We start from the raw sequence: 27,253 nt of genomic DNA, 5'->3' as shown, positions 1-27,253 counted from the left end.
CCAAACGGTTATTTATATAGACTTCCTGGCGACCGAATGTATTCCAATGTATATAAATTTGGTCTTAGAACCCCCCAGTTTTGTCAGTGTCAGTTTCACAAACAGCTCTTGTACCTTCAGTTTAAGCAGGGCAATTATTTCAGAGTTTTACACAGAATTTCTGCAGGCGACAACATTTTGAATGAGTGGAAATACCATTGGCGTTAGGCATCGGTTAATGACGACACATGAACACTGTATGACACAAAGATCACACTATATATGACAAAGATCCCTACTCAGGGTCCCGTACCACCAAACCATGTTAGAGTGACGACGATCTAAGCCTGTGTTAGGCGTGGCAGTCAGGGGCGCCAGGGCGTTAAGATCGCCCTGTGAAGCCTCCTTCGTACAGGCAAATTACAAGGGCTTCAACAATATCTATTATATTTCTCTACGTATTTCTACATTGTTGTTTTTCCAGATCGTTTGAGAAGCGTGATCGTCTGCGTATCCACGTGCTGCACGTGCATGAGAAGCACCGTCCCCACAAGTGTGCTGTGTGCGGCAAGAGTTTCAGTCAGAGCTCCAGTCTCAACAAACACATGAGGGTGGGTTTGCATGTTTCAGTCGGGGTTTGTTTGTAAATTTGTTTAACACAGGGGAAGTCCAGACCAATGTGATATCGTATTCGCTTTCAAGAGTGTTTCACTTGCACAGACAGCCGTTCCGATGCCTGTGCAGTTACGTGTACAATATTACAAACAAGGGAACTGATGATCTGAATGTGTCAGCCGTTGAGGTATAGATTTACAAGACGGTCGCATTGCGTGTTATCGGGATAGATCTGTGTTAGGATAGCTCTTCAGCAACCAACAAAAGACGACTATGCTTGTCGTAAGAGGTGATTAACGGGATCGTGTGTTCAAATCGCTGACTTGGCTGACACACGCCATCGGTTCACACAGATCGAAGCTCGTGCTGTTGATCACTGGATTATCTGGTCCAGGTTCGATTATTTACAGACCGCAGCCATATAGCTGGAATACTGCTAAGCAGCCTAAAACTAAACTCGCTCACTAATTCACTTCACTGAGAGTGTGCACCGTCCGTTCCAAGGTGTCTTGCATGCGTCTCCCAACATGGCGAACACAACGGATGTTGAGCTTAACACTGTGTGCTTCACGTGTGCTTCAAAATGGATTCGAACAGAAGGCATCACGTATATTTAAAGAATAGCTTGCCAGAGATTTTTACATAGTGATAATAATAATGATTAAAGTTGCAGTCAGATAGCGGATGTATTGAGTTATCTGCCCTTACGCCTTCGGGATCATTATTACGATACAGCAAGAAACAAATCCCCAATGTTGTAATACTGCCATGTGTTTGATGCTGAGTGTGTGTGTTGTAGGTCCACAGCGGGGAGCGGCCGTACAAGTGTGTGTACTGCAGCAAGTCATTCACAGCCTCCTCCATACTGCGCACGCACATCCGTCAGCATTCCGGCGAAAGGCCATTCAAGGTGAGGGACAACGCCAGTCATTACCAGGAGCAAACTGACATTGTTGAAACCTTGATTTTTACCTTAATGTATCGGATTCCCCTCCTCACTATATAACAACAAATATATTCTGTGAGTGAGGAAGAGCGACTTGGGGTTAGGCCTGTAAGAACAGCCCTCCGTGATTTTGCTGGATATTGCTGAAAGCCATGTAAAACAATTCTTACTCTGCAAAGCACATGACGGCGGGACAAGTTTATTGGGATAATATTTCCGTCAGATCAAAGGAGTATTAACAAATTCAACCTTACAATTATATGGAAAGTACCAGTCACACGTAAACATGATGATATTTGGATTTGTTAACCCATTTCATCTAAGCCGCCTCACTTTGTACTGCCGTGCCCAAGTCTCCCCCCCAAAACAGAACAATCTCTTCTTTTCCCATTCTTGACGTACGTAGGTTGCCATGTTTGCATATGTGGCTTCTCCTCACGTGAAGCACTTCGCTTGACAGTAAATGTGCACAGATAACCAGATAAAATGGTTGCTGTTTCTTAAACACTCGAACAAAAAATCTGTTTTTTAGATTTATATGAAAATGTAACAGTTATGTTCTGTTTTCTCTCCGCGCGATGACCCCAGCACAGATAGAGAAAGCAGATAACCCCTTTCGGTGATCCTGTAGCGCTTTATCTGTCTGTATGGAAAAAAATGTCAATACTATTTTTCTTTGCAGTGTAAATTCTGTGGCAAGGCTTTCGCTTCACATGCCGCCCATGACAGTCACGTGAGACGCACGCATGCTCGTGAGAAGCCCTTCGTTTGTAAAGCATGTGGTCAGGAATTTGCTCATCAGTTTGATCTTAAAATCCATCTTCAATCACACATAGGTACGTTACCGTCATCAACTCGTTCATCGTTTTTGTAATAACAAAACACGGTAGGGATCGTGAATGTTTGGAAGGGGTGGGTGGTGTGGGGATGAGGGTGGGGGTCGGTGTGGTGTGTTTTTGTCGCGATACTGTATTCATCATCGTAAAGTAGATGGCATCCAAACATTCTGTCCCTTATCGGCGTATTATGATTATGATTTAGCTCTATTTGGTTATATTTCAGATTCCTCGCGTCCTGTTTGGTCCGCTTCACCATCAGATGATACACCAGTCACCATGGTCCCCATGGCAACAAATCCTTGACGTCATCCTGACGTCATCTCAGAAATGTCCATGGATCAAGCATCGTCCGAACAACTATAGGCTATACCACCACAAAAAGACAATCGGAATTTTAAGATGACGTCATACTCTATTACGTGGATTGTGGTACAGAAATGTCCATGTGGTCAAGCTAGTCATTGATTGCGTGCAGATCGTCCACAAAGAAGGACACTTGAGAGTATTTATAGCCTAGAAACTGTGCGATTATTACTTGGTATCCCCGAGAGAAAAAAAAACAGTATCTTCCCATCATAAATGTAAGAGTATTATCAAATGAGTGATCATTACTTACTATCCCATCAGATCTTGAATATGACAAGTCAGTGACAACACTAAATGTCTACTTTTGTAAATGGATCTTCACTGCATTTCGTTAGATGTATGTAGCGTTGTATACAGACGTGTCAGCGGTCGAGCTGATAACGTGCAGGTTCGTCACGCACGGTTCAATTCTCCCCATTACCGTGATGTCCGCTGTGGTCATGGTCCCAAAATGTCGACATCGGTAGAGCTGTTGGTGTGAGATCTACATGAAGATGGGGTCGCCTCAGTCACCAGAATGTACACTGTATATTAAATTATCCAATATTTATTATTGTTGTTTTCCTGTGTGTTTGTTTGTTTGTTTGTAAACATGATTTCCAGAAGATCAGCATCCGGTGTGTTCGCCATGTTGGGAGATGCATGCAAGGTACCTTGATGGCATGCGGGACCAGGTGCACACTCTCAGTGAAGTTTGTGAATGAGTGAGTGAGTTTAGTTTTACGCCGCCCTCAGCAATATTACAAAGATATGGCGGCGGTCTGTAAATAATCGAGTATGGACCAGACAATTCAGTGACCAACATCATGAACACCGATCTATGTAATTCGGATACGATGACCTGTCAACCACGTTAGCGAGCCTGCACGTGCGGCCAAGTTAGTCGCCTCTTTGGACAAACATGGGTTGCTGAAGACTAAGATAGTATTTTAGTACTATGAGCACTGTTGACAGTACTATAAACATATACAGTTGACAATACTATGGACAGTACTACAAATATATAAAGATCTCGAGTTGAATGCAAACATATTTCACTGAGTTTTGAGCTGACACGGCTTTGCCATTTGAATGGAGAGTTTTAATCTCTTTGGAAACGTCAAACAAAACACTTGCATTAAAGCTAAGCATCAATAGCTACTTAAGAGCGTTTACCGTTCTCTCGCGTGCCAAGCACCAGTGAGTGAGGAGGTTTAAGTCCGTTGTAAGAAAACAAAGATTTACAACCGATGAGACTTCACAAATGGCATATTTCATAATTCATATTCATAATAATTCCAAATGTCTTTCTATCTTTTCATCTGGAAACAGGTTTAATACCTCATAACGTACCGTACATCACGGCAGAAGACAAAAAAATATGAAAATGCCGCTGGAGAAACTGTTTTGCGCGTGCTTACGGGGTTTCTGCACGTGGGCCTAAATTATTCACACTGTCATGGCCCATAAACTAGACAATTATAAACTGCAAATGGCTCTGAAAATTGAAACATTTACGCTTTGGGGCATTTCTTTAGATTTCTAAAACTGGCCATACACTCGGTAGAGTTCGGTTTGGGAATCATTTAAGGAAACATCTTATGTATGTATCTACGTTTCCAGTTTCGAGTTTTGATTGACTGGGCCTCCGTGCAGATCCTTCTTACGGAGATAAGTTGTTTACATTTCTTTTAGTGAAATATATGTCGGTGCAACATATAGGAAAATCAAAACATTATCTGATTTCCCCTTCCACACAGTACTATATGAAATTCGGAATAATCTTAATACAAGGACCCAGGTGACGAAGTCCAGGGAGGCGTCGTTATTCGCCCAGATGTGTTGCATCCGTTGATCATGGATAAAGAGAAGACGGCAGTTTGTGTACCTTTACTGTACTCCACGTTTCAAGAACAGACATTAACACAACATGTTTGAGGTAGTTAAAGCAAGGAGCACTCACTTTGTCAAAACGCACACAGTACGCAGTTGCATTAAAAATAGACACATACGAACAAAATCGAAATTAGGTGTTTCTGGCGGGTGCATATGACTGTTGAACTGGCAAAAGGCGAAAAGCCCCATTTTTCCTTTAATTGAAAATCGAAAAGCAAATAATTCATTTCTTTCTGACAGTAGATACGAGTTATTTTTACAACAGACTTCGTCTTGGGAATTGCGGTCTGGGTGCATGTCTCAGTAGTATTAAGATACTTCTTCAAATTGCACAGTGTGTACTTGGCCAGATAACGTGGTTCATTATTTACTGCATCGCCCAAATATGTAAATGAACGCGATGGAGGAATCTCTTACAACTCTTCATATTGATTTCTTATTGGCTGGTCTATTATGTGCAAGGAATATCGTTCTCCATGAAGTTCAGAACGTAATTCTTCCTCATATTAAAGCGTGTGGCAGAATTATGCAGTTAAGGAGGTTTCAGAAACTGAACGAACCTTTTTGACGGCCAAGGTGTAAATGGGCCAAATTACGAGAACACCTGTTACACCTGCAATGTTCAGTCAGTCTGTTCTGGGTTCGAACCCCGGTTCGCCTGAGTTTGGATGATACATGTCAGACTGGGTTCACGGTTCATTTTCACCCATTTTCAATTTTCATTTAATACACTTTCAAGTAAAGGGGTGTGGGGATGATGGTGCACTCCTGTCTGTCATGCGTCATATTATCTCTCACCTTAGAAACGTTTGTGTTATATGAAGGGCATGTGCAGCAGTCTCTTTTAATGAACGAGGGAAGAATCACACACAAATATGGAATTCAGTTTACGTCAAGCTACACGCCCAACAAAAGTGCTTCATAAATTGGAAAGATGAATTCCGATTGTATTCCGCAGACAGAGAGGCATCGCTCCACCTCGGAACTACCGTCTCCTGTTACTCCTTTAGGCAAAGGCAGTAATACACTCGTGAAAACAATTCCTTAATGTATTAAAGAGGTGTTTCGTTTTCATTATACCTCTACTCGACCTTATCCGAGGTCCCAGCGGACAAGCGTTTCCTCAAACCTACGGATTTGAACGAATGGTTCCGAATGCCCCCGGGCTGTGCGGAGCCAACGCACACGATTTGTACCTGCAACTTGTTATACTCGAGAAGGCATGCGCTGCCGTGAGCTGTGATTTAATGTGGAAAATATCAGCTGTTGACAATGTAAGGCGTGCAATATAGATTTCCTATTTTGAGGCAGACTGCCAGATCCATTTATCAGACAGTTTCTATCACTTAATAAACTAAAAGTGCAGGTGATTCTGAGGATGGGTATTGCTATCATTAATAATTCATTTGAATAATGATGATTAGTATAATTATCGTTTTGTTCGCAATTGTTTATTTCGAGAACAGTGAATTCCGTTAATCCGGACTGTGTCTTTTCTTCTGGAATCATCTGTGAATCGGTGTAATAATATCAATTTATTTTCGTCACCACATAATGTTATGAAACAAAGAATAGGAATAACGAATTCAGTAACCCATGCACAGTAAGGCTAAATCAACTCTACACAGAGAGTGGGTGAATGAGTTCAGTTTTACGCCGCTCTCAACACTATTCCAGCTATATGGCAGCGGTCTGAAATAATCGGGTGTGGACCAGAAAATGCAGTGATCAACAGCAGGAGCTTCGATCTGCGCAGTCAGGAACCGATGACATGTGTCAACCAAGTCAGCGAGCCTGACCACCCGATCCCGTTAGTCGCCTCTTACAACAAGCATAGTCGCCTTTTGTGGCAAGTATTGGTTGCTGAAGGCTATTCTACCCCGGACCTTCACGGGTCCAGGATGAGTGACATTTATAATAAACTGAGAATTGAACAACATATACATTTATGATAAATGTGAGAAACAAGCATATACAACGTGGTAGACCTCTGGGGTCTGACTTATGTTTGCATACGAACAAACTGGAAAGATATTAGAGAATCCAATAATAATCCAATTGAATTTAATGAAATAAAACATATTATATTAATACGTTTCGTTGTAGTAGCAGAGAAAAATTCAAGTAAAATATTATTGAGACCGTATCAAATATATCACATCGTATTACCATCATATATAGCCACCATCCATGAATGAATTGTTTTGAGTTACATACACATAACGAGGGACGGTATGGTAACAGCGTTTGCACGTCACACCGAGGACCCGTGTGTGGCTGGCTACAATATGTGAAGGCCATTTCTGGTGTCCATATTGCTGCATTATTGCTAAGACAGAAGTAAAAAATACCATCTGTGTTTTCTCTGACACATGGACCGTCAGTGGTGGATAATTACAATGTAGATGATCATTTAATGAAGCTACATAACAATAACTGAAGCGCATGTAAAATCAATTTAATGACAGTAAATAGTTAATTCTTTGTCGGCCCGGTGGCCATATGGTAGAGCGTCTGGGAGCAAATCTGAGAGCCGTAGGTCCACACTTGCTGGGGAAAACCTTTGCACTTTGAGCTTAATCTGGGACGATATGTTTCAATTGTTTTCAAACACTTATATATACACTTCATTTGAATGTTGATGTTCATACAGATGATTGCACAAAGTAGAACCTGGCAAGAGATCTTACTAACGAAAACCTGGGAAGAAATCTTTCTAGAGAATAGTAAAACCCGTCCCTGCAATAACAAAACCTCAAATGCGGTTATTCAGGGAAAACAAGAGATGACCACATATATAGTGAAAAGCACACTTCAGGTTTACATGACTGGTAGAAACTGCTTGCACTTTCGCCCTGGGCAGAGATATAATTTAATATATTATCGTTAACATTACACAATAGCAGTAGAAACAGCACCACGCGAGTCTCTAGCGGGCATAACACTGTTTACATTCTTATCTTACAAGGGTATCTATCATGGGTAGATAGATATGATTTTGAGCTCCAGCCTTTTTTTCGGAGCGATTATATTGTTAAAGAAACACTGACCTTTTATATCTACTTTTATATAGTGGCATATCTCTATATTATTTTCTTCATGATATGTCCCACAATCGTCATTGATCTTCATTTGTTTTCATTTAGTGACTGAAAGGGGACAAGATAATGGGGAAAAAAACATCTTTCCAAAATATTGAAAATCTGATACGACAGTTAAGCCATAAATAGTCCCCCTCTAATTGTCAACATCATCCGCTATTGTTCACCTTAAACCCGGAAGTCAAGACTCGACTGCAATCAAGCCCCGCCGAGATCACGTTCTCTCCCTCTCATAAGGAGACTTACTGTCCTGTCGCTGTACGGAGTTTGCAATTGGCGGTCAGTTGCACATGTGGCGTTGGGCTTAATCTCCTTAATTGAGACAATCTCCTGAAAATCAAGTTCATAAAAATCGGCAGAGAAAACAAGAATTGGAATCGAACTCTCACGGGCCGACTTAAATTTGCCTTGCCGTGAGTCGTAATTGCTAGCTCTTTATGCGCGCGACTAGGCATTAAAACCACTGCTAAATAGTTTGTCTAGTTGTGAATTCAAGGGTTTAATTTCCGCTTTATTGCACGAGGCGACATCATAAACCGTCTTGCATCTCAAGGACTCAGCCTTAACTGTTCAAGCCCGTTACTATCTTGGTCTTCCGGTTACTGCTATTGCCACTTCCGCCCCAAGGGACCGGTCCGTACTCTTTGTGTTCTGATTTCTCAATTTGATTGTAATTAAACGCGTTGACAAAGAGAAATAATGATCGATCCCCATTCGGACATGAATACAAGATAGAGCTTGAGACACAACCTGAGCCGGTCATCTATCAAGGAACTATTTACTTTAGCGGACGAACACCGGTCTTTTTACACTGTCCTAAGTTTGAGTATTGCGCTCACGTTCGACCGTCTTATCTCCTTTCGCCATTACGATGCAATGCCAGTGAATTGAGCTGGTAAAATTGCGGTGATTGTCGCCGGGTGAAAACAAAACGGACGCAGGGCGGCTGTAATCAAGTCAACATTGTAAGCAGTAGAGAAGATTAGTGAGTGAAAGTGAGCCCGCTGCACAATGATGAATGTTCCCTTTGGCGTTCATTAAAATGAATGCATGCTTAGAACACTGAGGGTAGGAGCCTTGAGGGAGGGTTGTATTAACAGCACCGCAGAGGCCGTCCTACCAGACTAGAAACATCTTTAATATAATTTTAAACCAACTTGTGTGCGTTGTTTTTGATCTTGGGGGACGGGCTATTTGTCAAAATTTACCACATGTAATTAATGCCGATCTCATCTATCATGTATAATTTGATAAAACTTTCATATTTCACCGTGGTTTTAGTTCTAGCCAGACTTTATTACCCCCGAGGCCAACGTGAAATTCCTATCTCAATCAATCAATAGGGAATACAGAAAAATAAACACATTTGATGGTGTATTCAAGTATACAACATAAATACAACATGGTTTCACGTTCCCTTTTCTGAAACCCACTCAGAAATTCTGTTTGGTCTAAAAACAACTGCAGAAATGAAAAGAAGACGGTTTAACGGGTTTGCAAAAGGATATATCCAGAAAAATATATATTTAGGCCTTTACGGAAAGAAGGAAAGCGATATAGGTACTCATGCAGCAAGGAAATACGATACCGCTGACTTCTGTATGAATATTGACGAGTGATTTTCTCCACACCCCATAAAGATGTGTCACTTAAGTGACGGTGTTTTTTGTCACCTTCGGTGTTTTACCAGTTTTGTGTGGTTTGATGAGACTGATCGCAGAGACAAAGGCGTCTAAGTGGAACCTCGTTGTCAGAAACGCAGCCAAGCGTAAAGTCGTCGCGTCCAAGAATGTCGTTAATCATAGCGTAGATACATTCTTGATAGCCCACTGAGTCACTTGACTGGCGTTCGACTCATGTTTGGTTAACTTCGGAATGTAGAATGGCGCATCAACGGCGTAAATGTCCATTTAACTTGAAATTTAAAAAATGTTTTCTACATTTTGAAATTGATACACAACTGTCTGTTTGATGTTTTTTGTGTGAAATATTACATGATTTATTCCATAATGAGAATATTCTGCTCGTAAATGTAGATACATATAATAACAGTTGTAAGATAGGCGTGTTGTTAGTGCCTGAACACAGTGAGTGAGTCAGTGAGTGGGTGGGTGAGTGAGTGAGTGAGTGAGTGAGTGAGTGAGTGAGTGAGTGAGTGAGTGAGTGAGTCAGTGGGTGAGTGAGTGAGTGAGTGAGTGAGTGAGTGAGTGAGTGAGTGAGTGAGTGAGAGAGGTTTTAGCAGTATTCCAATATCACAAGAGCAATATCACTTCAATCTACTTCATCCCTGGATCTTACGAATAGGAAGAATCGTTGTACATCGATACAGGGGGGTAGCATTGCAATTAGGATAATGTCACACAGTCTCCGTGAGCTAGTTGGGGTGGTGGGGTAGGCCAGTAACTGAAGCGTCCGCTCGTCACGGTTAAGGCTCGATCCCCATACGGGTACAATGTTTTGAAGCCTTCTCCTGCTGATATTAATGAAAACTGCTCAAAACAGCGAAAACAAGTCACTCAACACAAAACAAGCCGGGAACACCGGTATCAAAGGCGAGCTGTCCATGGTGCCAGACTAGTGATCTATCGAACTCGAGGTGACGAGACCGAGGGCACGTCTGCTTTGTCTGCAGACCCTTCCAGTGTTGTCACAACGCCTAACGTACAATACACAGCCCTGTGCACTAAAAACCTACGAATCCATTGGCAAATAACCAAATGGTGGCCACATGAATATGTGCAAACGCCTAGTTGCGAGTAAGCCGAACATGGACAAAGTATCGTGACAACGTGTACCTGTCCACCCATCTGTGAATGGGTACCTCGTAAGGATGGGAAAGCCGCAACAGACCGCTGCGCCAATGTCTGCAAGAGTTTTGGGATGCCCAGGGAGTTGAGATTTATAAAACGATGTGCCGTTGAAACTGACATCCAATGATCGAGGAAAATAACAAAGCGCCTATGAACAGGCTACGTGTGACTCTGCGTTATATAAATAGGTTAGTAATATAAATACACAACAATATAAATACAAGTACAGGTCAAGGGCATTGGGTAGTACCTAGGACGATTGGGTCATCCCCCCATGGTCTCACAGTGCAGAACCAGTGTAAGCAGGCTGTCGTACTAACGACACGTACCGTTCCCATGACTTCGGTCACACTGGTGTGATGAACTCAATATTATTTTACGCCGCAGTGTACGGAGACCACACGACAGGGTGACAGCGTTAAACTGCCATTCTGCCATGGCTTCAGTAAATACTGGATTGTGATTTTTTAATCAAAGTCATTCAGAGGTATATAATCACATTATATACCTCTGATTTTCCAACACATTATGTATTTGTTTAAAATGTGAATAACTTGGTTTAAAATGTGAATAACTTGGTTCCAACACAGTATGTTTATCTCCTGATTGCAACACAGAAAAAGTAAAATGAACTGACGTAGAAAAGAAAGTATACATCTGGCTTTGGGAGGCTATTTTACAACAATTCCCAAACATAGTAAACATTAGACTGAGTTCTTTCATTGTGAGTTACACTTCAGAAACATTGTGTTGGTCTTGCCAAAACACCACATAGATCTTCACACAGCAGTCCGTCGGGTAAAATAAAAAGTACGATTCCGTTGAATTGCAAGAGCATACACCAACAGGAAAGCCCATCCTCGATTGAGATTGTTAGTGGTTACCCTTTGCAATCACCCGTGAAGATGCGTGTGAGAATTGATCCTTGCAAACCATGCTTCTCGCAAGAGGCGACTAACGGTTGGGCAGGCTCGCTTGGCAGGCTTGATCATTGGACCGTCTGGTCTATGCCTTATTATTTACAGACCGCCACCATATATATATATATATATATATATATATATATATATATATATATGTGTGTGTGTGTGTGTGTGTGTGTGCTGAGTGTGGCGTTAAAAACAAACAATAAAATTGATTCACAACCGTTGTAGACATGGGTTTATTTTACGAAAGCACAGAAAGTGGACTAGAGTGTTTTATTTTACACAAACCTCCTTCAACATTCACACACAACATATGAACGCACGGCGCTACACATCAGTGATGCATATACTGAGAAGAGAAAGAAACTACACCTAGTTTGTTTTCTATGAAAAAGAAGCTTGAAGAAATGTTAAATATCATTATGTCTTTGTACCCACTCATTCCCGGATGACTGGGTAACAAACTACCTGTGGTTGGGTACAAACATAAATTAGTGCAATGACGACTGAGGAAAGAAGTATATTCGCAACCACATGACCCCTTCCAAGCTTGGAAGTTCGAAGAATTTGTTTTATCTGTTTTCAGTTATGTCTAAGGCAAAATCATTACTCACGTGTTTAACACAATGTTACGAAACATATACAGGATGACAAATCGATGTACAAAATGTAGTACTTTGAAATGGCAGATGAGAATACTGTATGATATTATACCTACAAACATTTTCTTAAATAAAATTAGACTAAAGGACACACCTATGTGTACATTATGTTCAAAAGAACCAAAAACAATATCCATCTGATTTACGAATGTTGTCATGTTAAAAAGATTTGGGAGAACCTAGCCAGCTGGCTTAAGACTGGAACCGACGGCAAAATTGATTTTACACCAGAAATTATTCTACTCGGATTTAAAGGGAGAAACAATAACTCTTTAAATGCAATGTCTTTTAGTGAAACAGGTAATATACACACACAAAATAAAACAACAAGTTCTATATTTTAACCATGTAGTAAGGGAGATAGCAAAATACTATGAAATCACAAAATACAATGCATATTCTACATGTAGCAACAGCGAGTTCTTCACCTTCTGCTCATCTTTTCATAATCTGTTCAGGTGCAATAACCCAGAGAATATATTATAAGCGTATTTGCCATCATTATTGCAGCTGGAATGATGGAGTGTCTATTTCATGACTGGGATTTGTGAAAGTATGTTAAAGGTATATCAAGCTAATATCTTTGTAAGCAACTATACACTGTGTAACTACTTATACCTTCCTTGACACATACCTGAATGTACCACACATGTATCATGTAAACTGTCGAAATAAAGATGATTTAAAAAAAAGTTATTTACGTGTTTGTTTGTTTTTCTTTTGAAATCCTTTGACCATCACTACATTATATGTGTAAACGTTCATCAAACATTACCTTAAACACTAGTATCACATGGCAACAAACAACATAATATATACAAACGTGTAGATCCTTTGTAGTATTTTAGTTGTAGGAAAATCATTCTGGTTTAGAATTTTGCCCTTCGTCATCAATACAATTCTGTTGGGTTTGAAAACCAACACAAAACTGACGTTGGAGCAATTATGAGCAGCACATATTTAAACTGACTATGAACAGCTGAAGAAACCCGGGCCATGCTGGGCTCAAGTGGGAATATGGAAAGAATGAGTAGAATAGTTCAACATTATCGAGAAGATTTGTAAATATATAAACCGTGATTAATGTTCTGAACTAATACTGCATCGTCTGTGTGATATCGTTGTTCCCTACCAAAAGAGATATATTTCATACAGAGATTTCATATTCAACTTCCCCTCGTGTCTACCATAGCATTGCCCAAAATCGATAAATTGAGCTTTCCTTCATCGCGTTAAGTGACCAAAGGGAGATAACTCGTGTAAAGGTATAGCGTGCCGTCACATTCTCCAAGGCGACCCGAATGCTATATGAACGCCCATGGTTTTAACGAAGACACTCGTAGCGCCACGATCGGAACGGAGTCCAGGTGCTTTTGATTTAACATCGTTCCATGTCTACATACAAATACCGGTACAGCACAAAGTGAGTGAGGTATAGATTTCTCAACAGTCTTGTACAAACATAACAGATATCACATCCAACTGTTTGTGATTCTACGAAAGCTTAAAACTCGCTTGAAACATAAACATAATAGTTACATATTACAATTTACAATGTACTTGGGCTGCAACGATTCGGTCAAACATCGATTTGATTCGATTTTCGATATAGGACCCTCGATCATTTCGAATTGATTTTTCATACAAGTTTTTTTTTTTTTTTTTTTTTTTTTTTTAAAAAAAACAAAACAAAAACAAACAAAACACGTCAGATTTCATTCAACTGATCGAGAAGGCTTTGTAGCGTGAAATCTATTGTTATCGTCGTGATTTCTACAACAATTCCTACTGGATAATTTGCCGGGCATCAAATAAACACGTTTCGTCTTATTTCAGCGCTCGAAACTATATGACTTGGAGCCAAAACTACGTTCTGGTAATATGCAAATGATTTAAATAGGTATTCAAATATCAAATCGAAATAGTCATGATGGTGATCGAAAATCGAAACTGAGGTGTCAGATTCGATTTTCAATGAATCGAACTGAATCGCTGCAACCTTACAATTTACCTGAGGAAAAAAAGGATGTGCTCCAGATGGAACATTCCAGAGTTGGGGAAGGATTACCATGTTCCCCGACATCGACATCGTCTCCAGTTATCCTGAAGATTGTGGTTAACTCGAACCGGACACCTGTTTCGAATATCACAAACGTATACGTAATTTAGACTTCGTGATTCAGTGTCAGCTGTTAAATGAAAACTTACTGTGAAAGTACATGCATATCAACTACACGTCACGTTAACCTTGACGTCATGTGACCCCAATTTTCGTAGTTGAAGATAATTACAGATTAAAAGTTGTGGGGGAAAACAAAGTTTCCCGAATACCATGATTTCATACCATGTGTTTTAAGCTGCCATTTCCGTCACCATTTGCATTTGAATCTGAGATCAGGTTCCTATCAGTCTACCGAATGGCGGCAGTAATGCTTTGAATTGTGATGGAATGACACATGTGTATTGCGTGTCCACGGGTTAAGCGCACCACCAGTTTCCGCTTCTTCCGAAGATCTCGATGAGGTAGGTGTTCATGAACATGTCACAGGGGTCCACTTGAGCCATTCTCCGCATCCTTTGGAAGTGGTCCAGATTGTCACCGTAGACGAGTTTGATGTGGTCAATGATGCCGGGAATGTTGTCGTGGCGCTTTCCCCAGTGGGGTCTGACCTTCTGGTCGCGGAAATGGTCAACAAACTGGAACAGAAAGGATTATGAAATATTAGTTTATGCCACATCGAAGAATAACGATCGGCAATACTCGTATTATTCCGGGACTACTCAAGCCCCTTGGTAACCCACTCCGTGAACTTTGCGTTACTACCGTGTTCAATGTTAAACACGAATGGTTCCGAATGCAGTTCGAAAATTCATACGGAAATTGGTGAGTGATATAACTAGTATAATTGGCTTATATATTCACTAGGAATTCGACACCTTCTTTTAACTGTGAAAAATCCGCAGAAATCATGTTATCTTCCCCTGCATTAAGGCTTCACACCAGCTTGCTGGCTATACAAATGTTAGCATGCGCTATTTTGGCAGGTGCCCAGTTTACAAGTTCTTCGAGATTGACTATGCTATATGACACCAAGGCAAGTGCATGTAAACGCTTTACAGCGTGTGTGCATACCTTCCTGGCGGTAGGGTAGAAGCCGTACTGAGCAGGGGGTGCCAGGAAGTCGATGACGAGGGTGCGGTTACTGTCGTCGGGCTGGGAGATGTCGTAGTTACCGGGGCAGAGGTCGCAGTCCGAGTTCTCGAAGAAGCGAGGAAGGAGGGCGTTCAGTGGGGTGGAGCCGTTAGCCTTGATCTGATTCTCGGCCTCTTCGATGATGAACTGGAGGGAACATGTAAACTGGTTTAAATGACAAATGTCTTGATTCGTAAATATCAAGCTCATATCTCTCTTTAAAGTCTAGACCCGCGAAGGAGCGGGTGAGAATACTGGCCTTCGGAAACCTATGCTTCTGGTAAGAGGCGACTAACGTGATCGGTGGTCAGGCTCACTGACTTGGTTGACACATGCCATCGGTTCCCATTGCGCAGATTGATGCGAATGTTGTTTATCATAGGATTGTCTGGTCCAGTCTCGATTACTCTGGAATATTGCTGAGTGCGGCGTAACACTAAACGCACTCACTCACTCACTCATTCTCACTAAGCAGTATCGTGTGGTAAAACTTGGTGACATTTCTTGTCTTTCTGTCATAAGAAGCTGTTTAAAATATGAAATCACCCACTTGTTTGGCCGAAGCTTTTCATATACGCTTTTATAAGAGTAGGACTTCGCGAAAGGAAGTTTCAAACACACACGGAGAAACTATATATTAGAGCGACAATCCGGATGCGATGTTTATGGACGTCTACATTTAAATAGAAATCATTCTTAATGACCACCCATTATTTTATGTTCTGTTCTTTGAGACCCTCCCAACTTGAAGACCTCCCTCGCTGCGCCATGTCCACTGCGTATCTTGAGTGTGGCAAGAGGATAAGAATGATTTTATGGCGCTTCATATGTTCTGTTGATGATAACGCTGTTTCACTTTGATCCGATACTGCCCTCTCAGTGCAAAGGTTCTACGGGACTAGTTTTGCCCCGTAGCTTCCTGACTCGCTGGTGTGATAAGCTAGACTCAACAATATGTTATTCTGTAAGGAGGTTCAATATGTGGAAACATTTTTACATTTGTCAGCAATAGAACCCTTTTCTCGGCATTGAGGGCGGAACAGACAGTCACAGAAAGAGCATTTTATGAGATTCAGGATCCAAGGGGAAAGACTCATGTCAGGTGTAGACCGTCACCAATATTGTTCTGGGGAGGTACATGTAACTTCATAAAAATCATCATCCATGCATGCCACAGGGGAGCCAAACTATCAAGTCAGCCAATCACAAGTCACTAGCCGATTTATTTGTTTGTTTTGCCAGCTATATGGCGGCGGCCTGTAAACAGTGGTGTCCGGACCAGTATTTTCAGTGGTCATCAGTATCAGTCTAAGTAAACTTATCCTCAGTACTTTTCGTTACACTCCACCACTGAGTCTAACAAAACCTCATGGGAGGTCGCGTCAGGTAACCTTTGAGACTGACCAATCAGAACACAGCTTACCAAATCGCGAAAGTGCACATTCGCACATACCTTTTGAACTTTTTAACTCGAAAAGGTTCGTACCCGAACGATTCCGAATGCTATTTAGCGTACGATCGCTTCCGGGTGATGCACACGGCGTACGTACTGCCATGACAACGGAGAGTAAACAGTCGCTGAAAATAGTGTTTTTGACAATATTCAAGGAAATATTAGCTAATGGTAACCATGTCAACAGAAACCCCAAAACGTATATACTGCAGGTCAAATAAGTGTGTTATATGCTGATTTTTGTTTGTGGAGAGATCTGTGTCGGTGACCTGAATATTTTGAAAGTCCCTCCGATCCCTAAATAGTAGCCGTTGTCTGATTGGTTAAATCTATTTAACCGTCTCGCATTTGATTGGACTGTCATTGGTTGCTCAAGGGTTACCTGACGCGACCTACTACTAGGTTTTGTTAGACTCAGTGGTGGAGTGTAACGAAATACACTGAGACGAAGTTTACTTTGACTGCATCAGTATCTACGCTGCTGGGATACGATGACATGTGTCAACCCAGTCAACAAGCCTGGCATCCCATCCCATTGTCGCCTATTACGACACGCAAAGGTTGCTGAAGACCAGTCCTAGACCGGATCTTCACGGGTCAAAAGCTGGTTCCTTAAACTTGTCTGTTACAACATGGGGAGGAGAATACGAAGACGTTGACTATCCCTGGTTAAAAATGTGGGGACCTGCTGGGAAAGGTGAAATTATCGCGGCGACCTACCTGTAAGGCAGCTGCCGCTCTGGTGAATTGGTTATCTATGTTGAGCATGAAGGCGGCACTGGTTTCTGTCCCCCATCTTGGCGGGAGGATCACGGGAAAAGCGTTGACAAGGTGGTGGTAGCTGACAGTTGGGATACGTTTAGCAATGGCCACGGCCTCCTGAAAATAGGATGATGGGTCAAGACAGTTTTAGGCCTGATCATTAGACCGCATACAGAATATTGTCTATGTTTTTTTTATAGAACACGAAATGATTTATGAAACCAGGACTTAATAGTTTTAACGCAAACTCATATATATTGCATGTCTCCTCTCATCGACATTTTAGCCTTATATCATGATGGATTCGCCTCGTAAATTGTATCCATGGCAACTGCCTATTGAACATACCCTTCCTCGGAGAAGGCCTTTCTCGTTGCCTCCAGACAGTGAACCTTTAGTGGGGAGAAAGTGGGTGGGCTCCAAGGGTCTTCCTCCAAGCTCAGCCTCGCTGACGATGGTGATAGATCTGTAAATTCATCATCATCATCATCATCATCATCATCATCATCATCTAGGGGCCTAGTGGTTATGCCGCAGGCCCAAGTTCGATACCCTACATGGGTACAATATGTGTAGCTCATTTCTGATCAGACTGGCTGACTTGATTGACACATAACAGCGGTTCCTAGTTGCGCAGATCGATTCTCATGCTGTCGATCACTGGATTGTCTGGTCCAGACTCGATTATCAACAGACCGCCGCCATAAAGCTTGAATATTGCTGAGTGCGGTGTCAAACTAAACTCACTCCGTCACTCAATACCTGAGCCAGATGGAGTCACGCTTGGCGTTCCAGGCAGTGGGTATTGTGCCGTCCCTCCTGTAGTCCTCAGCCTCTGCGTCAGTGACGGAGTTGAAGGGGAACCACGAAATCTCGGTGAGGAAGTTGCCGGTGACGGTGTCGCGCAGAGCTGTGTGGTTGTAGATGATGGAATCGAGAGGCACGAACTGGTTGTGTACCTTGGCTATCAGGGTGGGGTATACCTGAGCAAACAAGAAACGTGTCACGTGGCACAACTACCCGGGTGGGGGTTGAACACTGAGTTCTATTTGTCAGCAGGATCTTGGGGATTCAGGGTAAGCTCCACGTTATCTATCGAATTGAAAACCGGTACATTTCATTTAAAACCGACCGCTTTGATATGGAGCACACTCATTCCCTGGACGAATGGACTACCTAGAGCACACCGACGAGGATGACAGACTGTAGTCAAAGGGGTGGAAGAGATATTCGGCACTGGACAGTCGTTGTAAGTTCACATCAAACCATCAAGAAACTCGTTTTCAACACAACTGGATTACAAGATTGGTTGGTTGTTTTACGTCAATCCATTTAGGCTACATAGAATGCGTTGGGGGCTACCAGATTTGTACAGAAAAAATATTTTAAAAAATATTTGTATAAAAATCCTCATCGCCGCCCCCTAGTGATAAATTATGAACAGTCCCTTACCTATGAACAGTCCCTTACCTATGAACAGTCCCTTATCTGAAGACCTGTAATTACGTTAAAACTATAACAACAGTCTTACCCGCATGCCTGCAATAACATTAAAGCTCTCCCAGAAGTCTCACCTGTATGGTGATGTCGTACATGATGCCGAACATCCCCAGGTTGCAGATGATCGCCTTCATCAGTTCCGGATGCCTCTCTATGGTGAACCGCCGGAGTCTGCCACTGGAGTCCATCAGTCGGAGCTCCCTCACGTAACCACTGAAGGTTGGGGCGCTCCACGTCGATCCCTGGTGGAACAAAGGGGAGGCTACTCTCACCCGTCGATTCAATCGCTTATGACTTATGACTCAATACAATCGATAATGATGATGGAACTTACGTTATTTAACAACGCCGGCTAACATTAACGTTTCCATTGAAATAATATACTCGTCTGACATGTTTCGGTAATAATTCGTGTGTACACAATGTGTTAGTGAGTGTGAGGTTTGACGCCGTGTTTTTGCAGTATTCAATCAGTGTCACTGAGGAAGACATCAGAAATGACCTTTAAATACTGCACCCATGCGGGGAATCGAAACGGGGTCTTTTTAAATGCTTTTCAAAAATAATAAACCTTATCTATTTTTGTTTAAAATAGTTTAACACTGAAGCAGCTATCGATGTGCTCCTGGCTGCCTTCCCAAATGGGTTTTAAGAAACAGGATATACTTTCGTAGCTCACCAATTAATACTTGTTATAAATATCTATAATTGATAATTGTAGCTTAATTTATAAACAAAACATGTCCAAGGACACGTATCATACATACACGGAAGACAATAATTTCACTTTGTAAAAACTGCATTAAAACTGAATTCAGGTTTTTTTTGTGACCAGATTATGTTTTGAAATACAATGGAGGTCAACTGACGTGTGTGGCGGCGGCAACCATCCCTCCCAATGTCTCGTTCACGTTGAGCGGCTGTGACAGCATTGTGACATCATTCCGAACCATAAACTCATTCAGATCGTATTCGTACACGCCAGTCATAGCTGTCAACGTCTTGTAGTTCCGGACGCTGTTCTGTAACAGAAACATACATAATGTATACAGAGGAACACAGCTATTTCGAAACCTCACTTTCTGGACGATTTGTCAGTGTGAAGAAACAAGCATTTAAACAGCGACTCAGTGGATTGGGTTTCTCCATGGAGAAGGTCAGAGGTTAAATATCCAGTCGCGTCTTACCAAAGCTTGTTAAAATGTGGTACTTGTTATACTGGTGACTGGCATTACTAGTACTAGTTTTTAGCGGCATAGCTTCTTAGAAATGGCTGCATGGTTTCATGACGTGTTCATCCCTGATGAAAGAGACAAGACTTGACGGTTCCACACAGTGAGTCCTAGAAAACATACCTCGGGGTTGATCTGCATCCGGGGCCCGTCATGTCTCTCAAGATCTCGGACATCCATCATGATATTGCCTTCGTCAACATACAGAGGTGATCGGCTATGTCCGGCCCCAGTCGCCCTAACGCGCATGCCCAGATACCTGGCCACCAGGATGATGCGTCTAACCTGGTGAAAAAAAACTTTTCATAATATACCATTAAAAAAACTAGAGGATATTGGATTTACAAGACTGATAACATACCCATGTTGAAGCTGAGGAGGAAACAGATGCCTGGAGCAATTAAGAGAAAATGTGATGATGTATTCCATTCCTTTCGAAATGTTTCACCTGTCTGGAGGCAGATATATATGCTACTTTTTCTCATACACATTTGGCAAGTAAATGTTCGCAAAATGGAATATCTCCCACTTTTCTAAATAGTATAGGTTAATCAGCAAACATCTGTATTCGTTCAGGGCTGTTTAAACAGAGCGGAAGTAGTCACATAACTAGACCATCAAAAATAACACATACTCAAATCCAACATGCTCATATGCTACTTTAAACGACCCGATGTCGTTATGTATAGACGGAGCCTAGTACACACTAACCTGGTAGATGCTGGTAGGTGCGGTGTAGAAGAGGTTGTCGATAGTGATGGTTTTGTCCCAATTGACGTAGTGGTAAATCTCAATTATTGGCTCCCGCCCGATCAAGATTTTGAGGATAGACAGAAGACTGCGCATGCGATAGTACACCTCTGAAAGCAAAAGTATAACATGTCAGTCGCCATACAACTCAAACACAAATTCAGGACAGACCGTACACTGGTTTTACACAAGCGCCATGTTGCCGCTGAAACGTTACTCACGCACGCACCCTTTTTTTTCTCGACACACGTGTTTGTTTATAAACTTCCTCAGTGTCTGCCCAAGTGTTTTATATGATATACCTTATGTTTATTAATAATCTGATATCTACTCAATATAGACAAATATCATGGATGACAACTTCTTTAGTTCGTAAATGCGACATTCCTACGCAGAATTAGTTATCCATAAAGGTTGTCTGTGTTGTATTTCCCAGCTTCTAAGTGCCACTCGAAAAAACTAACATTTCTCGCTTCTAGTGTCGGTCCTTTATGGAACGGACCTCGCGTTAAGGAGTTAGCGAAAGATGCCGAATAGAACAATGAAGTTTGAAAGAGGAAATGAAAATGTTTCCCTACCGTTACTTCTCTCAAACTCCGTGACATCTCGTGCATGGCGTCGACTGAGGGGCCCCATGATCTCCGACAGAGCTGTTGGTTTCCTTATCACAGAGCGCTTGGCTGCAACACATCAGTATATGATACAGTAAGGCAAACAATCGCCTGTCAAACTCTGATGTGTCGAACTTGCGGATATCTCGAAGTATTAGCTTTATTCAGATTTTTTTTTCTTTATTCACATATAGCAAAAGAAACGGGAGCTATAAAAATGAAATCTCATAAAAGTAAGCGTTCGTGTTTACCTCTCGGGGCGGTGGGGCAGCTTAGTGGTTAAGGCGATGTATCGTCACGCCGAAGACCAGGGTTCGATTGCCCACATTGGCACAATGTGTGAAACCCATTTTTTGTGTCACCTGCCGTCATATTCCTGAAATATTGCTTAAAGTGGCGTAAAACTAAACTCACTCACTCACTCAACGTACCTCTATAATTGGCTGGCTCGTCCCCCAGAGGGACAATCGTGTCTTCCAGGCCTGCAACATACACGGTAATGTGTCAGAACATCTAGGGAAAGGTTGACTGGAGCTGTAATATACCCGGCCAACCAGGTAGGACCACGTTACCCGTGTTATCATGATCAACAGGCCCGTGCAAAGCTCCACATACAAGCAGACATTTGCAGTGCAAGATCACAGTGCAATCGTACAGATCTAAACTTGTCGTAGTTGATAAAACATGCGCCTTTTTTTCTTTTTTTTTTCTTTGTGTGTGTGTGTGCGTGCGTGCGTGCGTGTGTGTGTGTGTGTTCAGATGAATCTAGAACGTAAATCCTAGCCTTGTCAAATTCCAACACACACACACCCTCCAACCCTCTGCACCGCACCCCTCTGCACACACATCCCACTGTACTTATCATGGTATCACGTAGATTAGAAACCACTGCATGACAAATCGGAAACTAAAATATGACACTGTCACCGTAGAATGAATTGTGAATTAAGAATAAGGTCAAATTATTCAGTTACCTTCAAGACTGTCATCGATAACACTGCTGCGGAGCGATCTTGACCATGTCACGGACATGCATGTTGCAAGACAGAGCGCGATAGCCAACAACACCTTCATGATGAACTGTGAAGTAAAATATTAATTCATGACTGGATTTAGTTGTAAGAAATGTCATCATCTGCAAGCGAATTCTTATGTTACTGTATGAAACAATGGTAACTTGCTTTTGTTAAATTACCGCCTTGTTGAAAATGTAACGTTTCATAATCTTCATAATGATGTAATGATAGATTTGTTTAAACCGATGTCGTTCTCCTCAATGTTAGATCTGTGAAGGTTCGGGGTAGAATAGGCCTTCAGCAACCCACGGCTGCCATAAAAGGTGACTACATGTATGTCTTGTCGTAAAAGGCGACGAACGGGATCCGATGGCCCGGTACCCATAAAACAGGAGAAATGGGACGACTGTTTCATAGAAAGTGACCGTACCTCCCCGCTATCTGTACTGTAATGCTTGAAAAAGCTGTAAATACTAGAGACTGAATGGGACACCCAACTCCACAAGTACAGACACTGAACAGGGCGCCCAACTCTACAGGTACAGAGGCTGAATAAAATGCCCCCATGGTTAAACAGTCCGATCGAGCGTAAGACCAGGGGTCATACAATTATACACTATATCCAATATGTAATTACAATCCGCAATTGTAATAATTTCACGGAGTAGATGTTTATCATATTTTTTATTCTCGTGTAACATTTTTTCTATTCATCATAATTCCTAGCTTTGAAACATACATCCAAACAAACCAAGCGACTAGAAACATGCAAAGCCGAACAACTCAAAATATTACCAAGTCAGCCAAAACTTGAATAAATAAGAGAATAAGTCACACACACACACACACACACACACACACACACACACACACACACACACACACACACACACACACACACACACACACACACACACACACACACACACACACACACACACACACACACACACACACACACACACACACACACACACACACACACACACACACACACACACACACACACACACACACATGCAAACGTTATACCTTACCTTGCTCTCTGAAACGTTATGGCTTTAATGTCTTAGTGTCTGATATTTATACGCTAAATATAGTCTTACAGTACACGTGAGTTATATATATATATGCGCCAAACCTCCGTTCAGGACACGGAACGGAATCTAAAGAGTTTGTTCCGTGTACGGGTTCCCTCCCTCCCCATCCCAAAAGCTCTCACCCCCTCCCCCCTCTCCCCACGACGCACCGCTCAGCAGCCGTCCAATCGCAAAGTAACTTACATATATCAAACTTGACAAGACTCGTTTCTAACTCATGATAGGGGCATGATGTTATCGCTATTTGGCCCTGACTGCACCACTGTGTTTTACTATCGTTTTACTTAGAACATATATGTCATGTGCTACGCTGTGATTCTGTGAAGCCCTGTGTAATCAAATGAAGATTTCAGATCCGGATTGGGTCGGTGAAGGTAACTCGACAGGTAACTCACGTGACTGGCGATCTTATTGAGGTCACGGTGACCTCTGGTAAATGAGAAAGTCAAATCGCTGCTATCAGTCGGGAAAACTTGGAGACGAAGACGCTGCATTTTGTGAGTTTTATGTTTTCAAATAATTGCTTGCATGTAATTAGCACATTTGACTGGGTTGACTGCTAGTAATTTGTCATAAACGGTTTGAGTTAAAAGTCTTTAAACTTGAGAGGAACCGAGAACCAAAATGCAATATGCCAGAGTTTAATTTTCGGCTGAAGATGTTTGAGCAGTGCTTAAAATATCTGCACTATGGCATTTGCAATAAATGCTATAGAATCACACAACTGCGGACGTGTATCTTATAAATCATATGTTGAAAATTGATAGATTAGGGGCGTTTCGTCTCAAGCAGGCGTGTGGTGCTGTAATCTCATGAAAATGTATGCATTTGGGTTTTTTTCGACACATACATGCTAAGGCCATTTCGTTACGTATCGGACGTTATGGCGTTTAAAAAGATGGGTTTTATGACTTATAACAACGACAGACGTTACATTTAACAACAATGGACGTGTTCATATTAATCAACAACGGACGTTATGATCTTTAACAACGACGGACGTTATGATCTTTAACAACCACGGACGTTATGACCTTTAACAACCACGGACGTTATGATCTTTAACAACGACGGACGTTATGATCTTTAACAACCACGGACGTTATGATCTTTAACAACCACGGACGTTATGATCTTTAACAACCACGGACGTTATGATCTTTAACAACCACGGACGTTATGACCTTTAACAACGACGGACGTTATGATCTTTAACAACCACGGACGTCGACATCATTATCTTTAACAACGACGGACGTTATGATCTTTAACAACCACGGACGTTATGATCTTTAACAACCACGGACGTTATGATCTTTAACAACCACGGACGTTATGATCTTTAACAACCACGGACGTTATGATCTTTAACAACGACGGACGTTATGATCTTTAACAACCACGGACGTTATGATCTTTAACAACCACGGACGTTATGATCTTTAACAACCACGGACGTTATGATCTTTAACAACCACGGACGTTATGATCTTTAACAACCACGGACGTCGACATCATTATCTTTAACAACGACGGACGTTATGACCTTTAACAACCACGGACGTTATGATCTTTAACAACCACGGACGTTATGACCTTTAACAACCACGGACGTTATGATCTTTAACAACCACGGACGTCGCGATCATTATCTTTAACAACGACGGACGTTATGACCTTTAACAACCACGGACGTTATGATCTTTAACAACCACGGACGTTATGACCTTTAACAACCACGGACGTTATGATCTTTAACAACCACGGACGTCGACATCATTATCTTTAACAACGATGGGCGTTGTTACGATGATATAACGTCCGTGATATTCAACGGTACACTGATGGGACATATTTTATTAATATTTTATATTAACTCCCTGGTTCCTTTACGTGCGGGGCAAGTTAACGCCAAAGTCGTCAATGGCGAATGTTCACGACACAATCCTGTTTTGAATGAATAAATGTACGGAAACTCATTTTAACTCACAGCTAGATGTAAATGTTTCCGAAGAAATGGTGGTTGGTGCGCTGACAGGTGCCATCAGTTCATCATGTCTCGGTGCATGGCGTTTTTGCAGACTGTGAAACAAGAAGAAAATACGTGATTTAGCGCTACAAATTCTGAGCAGGGCCTAGGGATTTTGGCTCGGAATCAAGAAATCACGATTTTTCGAGTTTCAGAAGAGCCTAGCTCCCTAATTCGATTTCTGTGCTGTATGTCTCGGTTTGTATGCAAATCTCTTGGCTTGAAACGTGTGCATGCTTTTAATGGGATTATCACAGTGGTCATTGTTGAATTGGCCCCGAAACGAACTTGGTGTGTAGACCTCGTAATATATCCCTTTCCTTTCATACAGTTCTAAGACGCCGTTAGTGACAGTACATCATGGCGTTTTTTAGCGTTATAAGCCACTTCAAGCGTGGCTAAAATATCTGTGGATACTGTACAGAATGGTGTTAATACCTAAATGAACTTTTAGGATTTGAAAGTCCTGCATTAAGTCAAACCGGCAGCTGACATACGTTGGACATTTTAAAAAGAAATGACTGGTATCTTCCACCGCAACATTACAAAGGCAAGCTTTATTGTCAGATAAATTGATACGGAAAATATCATTTAAAAAACTACACGAATGTCTAAATTTAGTTTGTACAATATATTAATCTTCCTTTCACCACGTAGGAAATATTTAGGAAATTTATCAGGTGTTTTTTTTTCAGATAATTTATAATGATTATTTATGATTATGTTAATGAATTCACACATTTCAATGTTGGGGACAGATTATTCGATAAGCAAGCAATATCATAGATCGATGACTCGTGGAGAACTATGGTTCGAAACTTTGGTATAGGCAAATATATTGAGAAATAGTTTCAGTATATGGTGGAAACAAGTCTGTAAGATACACAGGAGCTTGCATACCTGTCAGCTCTCACGCTTTTGAGCTTCATGTCACGCACTCACTCGCAGGTACCAAAATCTCACGCATTGAGAAATTTGACCCCACCCCCACCACAATTCAAAATTAACATTGAGTTGTTCAGTAACATAAATGCTTTGTTCACTCGTCCCTCGGGGCCTGTGAACAACTTGTATCGTAGAAGCTAACTGATTTAACAGGATCACATCCGATATGTGTTTAGGTCGGGCACAACAGACAGTCCATAACCGGACGTAACTGCGGAGACACGGAATATGTCACCCTCCATTTTTCCCTTTCGTCTCTATTCATAAGTAAGTTCTAAGAAATGAGTCTGTGATTCATTCTTCTCGACGTTTTATTTGGAATCCGGGTATTAACCATACGTGATTCATATCTGACGGTTTCTATAAATTCATGTTCCCAGTAGCATGACACATCCGACGTAGTATTCTTCACCGACTGACTCGCAATATGTAAACCTAGTAGTCACGGCAAACTTGAAAAGGAATCATAACATATCACCACGGGAACGCATTACAAATATCTCAATTTCGAATTACCATGGCAATTTTTTACAGAGGCACCTC

The 27,253-nt window shown here is 41.7% G+C and overlaps 2 protein-coding genes across 3 annotated transcripts in view; one reads left to right on the top strand and one right to left on the bottom strand.

Annotated features, from left to right (window-relative positions):
• Nucleotides 1-3,312, top strand: part of LOC137293466 (PR domain zinc finger protein 14-like) — a 32,105-nt gene extending 28,793 nt beyond the window's left edge. The window contains exons 7-10 of the mRNA XM_067824024.1: nucleotides 464-590; nucleotides 1,394-1,504; nucleotides 2,223-2,376; nucleotides 2,603-3,312. Of these exons, the coding sequence (XP_067680125.1) occupies nucleotides 464-590; nucleotides 1,394-1,504; nucleotides 2,223-2,376; nucleotides 2,603-2,682 (472 nt within the window). The 3' untranslated portion in view covers nucleotides 2,683-3,312. The remainder of the gene's footprint in view (nucleotides 1-463; nucleotides 591-1,393; nucleotides 1,505-2,222; nucleotides 2,377-2,602) is intronic.
• A 10,503-nt stretch (nucleotides 3,313-13,815) lies between these two features.
• Nucleotides 13,816-23,715, bottom strand: LOC137293455 (uncharacterized). 2 transcript variants are annotated; one of them, XM_067824004.1, is made up of 13 exons: nucleotides 23,674-23,715; nucleotides 22,595-22,700; nucleotides 22,052-22,102; nucleotides 21,588-21,689; nucleotides 20,971-21,119; nucleotides 20,383-20,544; nucleotides 19,897-20,049; nucleotides 19,102-19,269; nucleotides 18,290-18,510; nucleotides 17,876-17,993; nucleotides 17,486-17,644; nucleotides 15,253-15,459; nucleotides 13,816-14,816 (listed from the first exon to the last, which is right to left on the bottom strand). In XM_067824004.1, exons 2-13 carry the CDS (start codon nucleotides 22,692-22,694, stop codon nucleotides 14,598-14,600), a joined length of 1,809 nt encoding a protein of 602 aa, XP_067680105.1. In that variant the 5' UTR covers nucleotides 22,695-22,700; nucleotides 23,674-23,715; the 3' UTR covers nucleotides 13,816-14,597. The 2 variants fall into 2 exon arrangements, with proteins under 2 accessions (XP_067680105.1, XP_067680114.1); XM_067824013.1 differs by lacking the exon at nucleotides 23,674-23,715 and adding an exon at nucleotides 23,432-23,451.
• Between the last annotated feature and the right edge of the window lie 3,538 nt (nucleotides 23,716-27,253).

This window comes from Haliotis asinina, chromosome 1 (assembly GCF_037392515.1).
Source record: "Haliotis asinina isolate JCU_RB_2024 chromosome 1, JCU_Hal_asi_v2, whole genome shotgun sequence".
Taxonomy (NCBI): domain Eukaryota; kingdom Metazoa; phylum Mollusca; class Gastropoda; order Lepetellida; family Haliotidae; genus Haliotis; species Haliotis asinina.
The sequence above is the reverse complement of the archived record's forward strand: the minus strand, read 5'-3'. Positions and strand labels throughout refer to the sequence as shown.